This window comes from Astyanax mexicanus, chromosome 4 (assembly GCF_023375975.1).
Source record: "Astyanax mexicanus isolate ESR-SI-001 chromosome 4, AstMex3_surface, whole genome shotgun sequence".
In the NCBI taxonomy this organism is placed as follows: domain Eukaryota; kingdom Metazoa; phylum Chordata; class Actinopteri; order Characiformes; family Acestrorhamphidae; genus Astyanax; species Astyanax mexicanus.
In genome coordinates, this window is record NC_064411.1 from 58,332,038 (window position 1) to 58,338,610 (window position 6,573).

Sequence of the window (6,573 nt, forward strand, 5' to 3'; positions counted from 1 at the left end):
AACTTGGATCTCTTAAAGTAGTTCACTTAAAGTAAAATGTATCATGTAACTTTTTAGAAAGTAAATTAAATTACTATATATTTTAAAAATGAAAGTAAATACCCAACGAAGTATAGAACAATACTAGAAGTGTGCTGCTTACAAAAAAAGACAGGAACATATAAGAAGCATTTATATTTGTACTCTAATGTAAATATAGATCACATATATTTAACATCAATTCTTAGTACATATACTCTTATATACCTGCTGTACAATAATAAATAGTGATACAGTTGTAATACTCATTATTAAATGTATTATAATTTTACTGTAAACATACTGTACATACTATAAAACAAGTATATTTAGAATAGCTTCATTTGAGTACAGTTAAGTACATTTAGCACAATTTAAGTTTTAAGACTTTTTACTATTTTTATACTTTAATTAAAGTATAATAAGTATAAAAACTCTTTAAATATACTAATTAATAATGTGACCACAAGAACACTTTAGTGCACTATAGCATAATAATGCTTAATATTCTTTAATATACTTAATTGTTCACGAGAGTTAGCATGAATAGAAGAGCAGTACGTTCTGTGGATGGAGATCCATATATCAATATATTAAATATATCAGAGAAAGATCTAGTGATCTCCACAAGATGGAGTAAGTGGTTTAAATACAGGATTTCCTGAGTTTTTAGGATTCCTGCTTCAGTCAGTTTACACGGTTCTGTAGAGTTCAACAGGGTTCTGTCCACTGATTCCTCCTCTTTTTAAAGTTCATCTCTGAGCAGCTGAAACACATGTGATCTGATTTATCTTTCTCACCAACGATTCACCAAAACCCCCCAAAATATTCTGTTCCTAATTTGGCTGTAATGGAGTTCTATTCAGGAATGTTTGTTTTTCCTTTTCTGCTGATCTTTACTGAGACGCTCACTGGAGTTCAGAAGCTGGAAGGAACTTCAGGGCAGTTTAGAAAGAAATTAATATTTGTTTTTGCGATTTTAGCTTTAAAATCTCACAGAAAAGGGATCTTAAGTGAGCGTTTGTGTGTTTTTTTATGTAATTTGGTCAAGTAAAGTGAAGGTAAAGTCAACCAACTGACCTTCATGAAGGTAGAGTCAACCAACTGACCTTCATGAAGGTAGAGTCAACCAACTGGCCTTCATGAAGGCGGAGTCAACCAACTGACCTTCATGAAGGTATAGTCAACCAACTGGCCTTCATGAAGGTAGAGTAAACCAACTGACCTTCATGAAGGTAGAGTCAACCAACTGGCCTTCATGAAGGTAGAGTCAACCAACTGACCTTCATGAAGGTAGAGTCAACCAACTGACCTTCATGAAGGTAGAGTCAACCAACTGGCCTTCATGAAGGCGGAGTCAACCAACTGACCTTCATGAAGGTATAGTCAACCAACTGGCCTTCATGAAGGTAGAGTAAACCAACTGACCTTCATGAAGGTAGAGTCAACCAACTGGCCTTCATGAAGGTAGAGTCAACCAACTGGCCTCCATGAAGGTAGAGTCCAACAACTGACATTCATGAAGGCAGAGTCAACCAACTGACCTTCATGAATGTAGAGTCCACCAACTGGCCTTCATGAAGGAATAGTCAACCAACTGGCCTTCATGAAGGTAGACTGAACCAACTGGCCTTCATGAAGGTAGAGTCAACCAACTGACCTTCCTGAATGTAGAGTAAACCAACTGACCTTCATGAATGTAGAGTCCACCAACTGGCCTTCATGAAGGAATAGTCAACCAACTGGCCTTCATGAAGGAATAGTCAACCAACTGACCTTCATGAAGGTAGAGTAAACCAACTGACCGTCATGAATGTAGAGTCCACCAACTGGCCTTCATGAAGGAATAGTCAACCAACTGACCTTCCTGAATGTAGAGTAAACCAACTGACCTTCATGAATGTAGAGTCCACCAACTGGCCTTCATGAAGGTAGAGTCAACCAACTGGCCTTCATGAAGGTAGAGTCAACCAACTGGCCTTCATGAAGTTAGAGTCAACCAACTAGCCTTCATGAATGTAGAGTAAACCAACTGGCCTTCATGAAGGTAGAGTCAACCAACTGGCCTTCATGAAGGTAGAGTCAACCAACTGGCCTTCATGAAGTTAGAGTCAACCAACTAGCCTTCATGAATGTAGAGTAAACCAACTGGCCTTCATGAAGGTAGAGTCAACCAACTGACCTTCATGAAGGTAGAGTCAACCAACTGACCTTCATGAAGGTAGAGTCAACCAACTAGCCTTCATGAAGGTAGAGTCAACCAACTGACCTTCATGAAGGTAGAGTCAACCAACTGACCTTCATGAAGGTAGAGTCAACCAACTGACCTTCATGAAGGTAGAGTCAACCAACTGACCTTCATGAAGGTAGAATCAACCAACTGGCCTTCATGAAGGCGGAGTCAACCAACTGACCTTCATGAAGGCAGAGTCAACCAACTGACCTTTATGAAGGCAGAGTCAACCAATTGCTCTTCATAAATGTAGACTTGAAGACTTAAGCAAATGTTTAGGAATATCTGATACCAGGGTTACATAAGGAAGAGATGCTTCAAAGACTGATCTTGTATTCTTGTATTTTAGGTTTTGTTCTTTTGCCTGGAGAACATTTGGCCTCCTAAGGCATGAAGGCATGGCACCAACAAGCACTTTCATACCTGTCAAACATTTTCTTAACATTTGAGTTTTGATATTTGAAGCAACCAGCACAATAACACAACCCCCTGGCCTGAACCAGGCTTAAATCAAAACCCAACAGACACCATTAAACCACACAGCCAGGCTTTGACAAATGTTTTTGGACAGAACCTTTATAAGAGGTGTCCACAAACCCATAGGACATTTGTAGAAAAGCATAGTTTTATCATTAAATGATGGGGAATTTTGAAAATGCCACTAATAAACACTTGTACTTATGTGTATTTGACATATTTAGAATCTTTTGCAGTAACACTCTTTTTGAATCCATATAATATTAAGACTTAAACTGTGAAAAAGAATCAGTATACAGATTGAAATGCTTTTCTTTTATTTAAAGCAGATTTTACAGTTTAGAGCTAGCATGGATAGCAATGAACGGATCTTGATCGGAGTTGCTGATTTTGAAGTTGGCTCGTCCGTCACTTCCAACCGTCACCTGCTTTCCGGTGCATCTACTTCCCTCCTTCTGGCCGGAAATGACATCACAGTAGGTTCCTCCAGGTAAACCGGTGTTCAGAGTTATGTCCATGCTCCTGAAAAGAAAAATAACGTTTTACTTGCTGCGATAAAGCTTAGACAGTTCTGACTTAGAGCTGAAAAATACGATTGTTGTTTTTTGTGTTAAAGACTTACCAGGTGTCGTTGTTGATGATGATGAAACCACGATTACCACGGCCAAAAGCAATCATGTTATTTCCGTTATCCCACCAGTTGCTTAAAGGCTGTCCGTTGACCACATTTCGGAAAATCACCATGTTCCTGTGGAAAACGCGTGGAAAACAATTTGGAATTTGTCATCTTCTGGAATTTAGATTTGGTCAACAATAAAAATAAACATTGTAGAACTTGAACAGAAGATACTCACTTGATTTGACGCCACCTGTGCTCACAAACCCAATCATTTCCACAGGTAGAGTCCGAATTGATGGTTACCGGCTTGGTGACGCCGCCACTGGAGCTGGGTGGCCCAATCCAGTCATTGCGATCCTGAAAGACAGATGGAACAATATAAGAAATCCTTCTAATAATTCTCCAAAATGAGCAGAACAATTTGATGTGGAAGTTGTACTTCATCTACCTGTCCGTTGACAATGTTCCGGTTCCAACGGTAGCTGGACATCACTCTGGTCACTCCGTAGGGATGGGCCAACATAAATCCAGTGGCGATCTTATAAAGCCTTGGAGAATAAAGATGGAGACATGGTGTGATGGAGGAAACGTACAGTGTCAGTTTGATTGAACACATTAATAAAATAAATAAGTTGTGTAATCGTTATATCTTTTGAAAAATACCTGGCATCCCAGAATGTGAGAATGGATGCACCTCCAGCTCCATGGCCTCTCTGATTATCATGGTTATCAACGAACACCAGGGCTTTACCGGTGGGCATCATTCCCCATCCCTCACCCCAGTTCCTGAAACAAACCAACTCCTGCATTAATTTCATCTTCTAAATAAGGAGTTCTAACAACATCTTTTTTAGCTTTTTCATATCAGAACTGGAACAGTTCTCTTACTTGAGGTAGGAAAGCTTTTCTCCGTTCCATTTACGGACAACGTTACCCAGCTTGGCGCCATACTTGAACTCGGTCACTCTTCCAAGTCCTGTGTACTCAGAAGCTTTGATGGGCTCACCACCGAGATCAATAACCTGAAGAGAACGAGAACGGATAACAATAAATGTAAGATAAGATCTACTGTTGAAATATATAAAATCTGAGCTACTTTTAAGAAATACAAAACAGTAACCTCTTGGAAGATGAAAGGTCTGGAACCACTCGAGAACCATTTAGTGTTGAGGTTTTTGAGACGTCCATAAATGGCGCTGAGATCTCCAGGCCACATGTGCTTGCAGGCATCCACTCTGAATCCGGCCACGCCCATATCAATAAGCTTGTTCATGTAATCGGCCACCTTTCCACGAACGTAGTCTTTCTCCAGGGCCAGGTCCAGAAGACCAACCAGACGGCAGTTTCTCACCTAGCATCGTTTGCAGAAGCTGTTAATGTTATGATACTACTAGTGAAAATGACTACATAAAATTAGAATACTTTTGCCCACACTGCCAAAAGTACCAATCGGTCTTATATAATTTTCCGAGACACTGATTTTTGGGTTTTCAGCGACAACCATAACTTACCTGATTAACATCGTTATAGTTCTCGATTCCTCCACTGCCGGTTTTACATTTCGAATCGTTGAAGTCCAATGCTGAGTACGGCACACCTGGGAACTCCTTGGTGTTGGCGTTGAAATAAGTGCCGCAGCTGGAGTGTGTGCCAGCGCCACCACCTGATCCACACATGTGGTTGATGACTGCATCTACGTAGATGTTCACCTACACAATAGAGATCAGATTTACCCACCATGCATCAGCTCTACATCACTTCCACTACTCCCATTCCTGCTCTGAAGATGAAGACTAGAGAAGATCTTTACCCCGACATTGTTGCATCTGGTGATCATGTCCCTCAGCTCGTTCTCATTTCCTGATCTGGAGCACAGTTTGTAGCTGATTGGCTGGTATCTCTGCCACCATGGATATGATGGGTTGGTGACCACGATGCTCTCGCTTGGAGGTGAGATCTGGAAGGTAACAATCAGGTTAATAATTACAGAACGTTCTCTAGAGTTGGAACTACTGTGGAAACCAAAATCCTCAATCTCAATCTCTTCAATCGAAAGATCAGAACCTACCTGAACTCCTCCAAAGCCGTTGGGTGCCAGGTATCTCTCGCACTCTGCTGCGATATCAGCCCAGCGCCATTCGAACAGGTGGACGATGGAGGTTCTTCCGCTCCTCGTATTCGGGCTGAACTGAGCCGAGCTCAGCCCGAGCAGAGTTACCAAAATCAGAAGCTTCATCTTCCTCTGGTTGAGAAGTCAGGCGTCTCGATGTTGGTCCAGCTCTGGTATTTATACATGGCAGCACTGTCTCAGCGTCCAATCAGAATCCAACAAATATTCTTTTACAGAATGCTTCATTTTTTCAACTCTGTGAAACATGTGAAACATCTGTGAAATGATTTATCTTTCTCATAAAATTCCTTATCTAATTACTCCTCCCTCCAAAAATATCTCCGGGGGTGGAGGTCCCGTTTTATTTAACCTTCATATTATCATTTTTGATATATTTGAAATCAATCACTGAACTGAATTAAACCCACTTTTAATGATGAATAATCGTCATGCATTAAACATGCTGAAGATTATAGAATTATAACTATATCATAGATTTATAGGTTTAATTCGAAATGGTAGAAATTAAGATCAAATCTTTTTACATTGACTTCCACTGAAAGTTTACAATGTTTTTCCTCTCACCTGAAAAGTTGCTGTTTTGGAAATACTTGTTTTTATTGGACAGCGACAATATGAATTTCAAAATTTTAAACACTTTAAATTTCAAGAATTTAGCATTTACAATATTTGTAATACATTACATAAAAAACATATTTGTTTTTTTAAAGCGTTAAGAAATAAAAATGTCTGATTTTTAAACAAAAGCCAGTATGTTACTTTAGTTACTAGGTTTATAAAGAAAGATACCGATAATTATGGTTATATTTGAGTATTTTAATGTATATTGGTAAGCAAATAATTGGGAAACAATCTATAATGTTTTGGCAGCAGGGGTGATAAAGTTATATATATATTTTTTACATTATATGTTGAACAGTGTATAGAGTATAATTAACAGAATTAGAGTGCAAAAGATTCCTTCAGCAGCTCATTATTAACTTTATTTACCATTAAATAACTATTATATTTCATTATATAATAGTTGCCAAAAATGCAACTTTAATATTAAAGTTTTTGTTTTAATTCAGTTTAATTGAGTTTCTTGTATATATA

The 6,573-nt window shown here is 38.9% G+C and overlaps 1 protein-coding gene across 1 annotated transcript; it reads right to left on the reverse strand.

Annotated features, from left to right (window-relative positions):
- Positions 1-3,028: 3,028 nt before the first annotated feature.
- LOC111188230 (alpha-amylase-like) lies at positions 3,029-5,603 on the reverse strand. The gene is made up of 10 exons (XM_049476759.1): positions 5,416-5,603; positions 5,158-5,304; positions 4,859-5,056; positions 4,468-4,698; positions 4,236-4,369; positions 4,011-4,133; positions 3,796-3,895; positions 3,583-3,704; positions 3,351-3,476; positions 3,029-3,250 (listed from the first exon to the last, which is right to left on the reverse strand). The coding sequence occupies exons 1-10, from the start codon at positions 5,581-5,583 to the stop codon at positions 3,061-3,063; spliced, it is 1,539 nt and encodes a 512-aa protein (XP_049332716.1). The 5' UTR covers positions 5,584-5,603; the 3' UTR covers positions 3,029-3,060.
- Positions 5,604-6,573: the final 970 nt, after the last annotated feature.

What these genes read in the sequence shown, in the direction of transcription:
- LOC111188230 (XM_049476759.1), bottom strand. Translation starts at nt 5,583, where the DNA reads ATGAAGCTTCTGATTTTGGTAACTCTGCTCGGGCTGAGCTCGGCTCAG. An exon ending in ACTATAACGATGTTAATCAG is followed by an intron (nt 4,699 to 4,858) that starts GTAAGTTATGGT and finishes AAACGATGCTAG; the next exon opens with GTGAGAAACTGCCGTCTGGT. An exon ending in CTCACATTCTGGGATGCCAG is followed by an intron (nt 3,896 to 4,010) that starts GTATTTTTCAAA and finishes TTATTCTCCAAG; the next exon opens with GCTTTATAAGATCGCCACTG.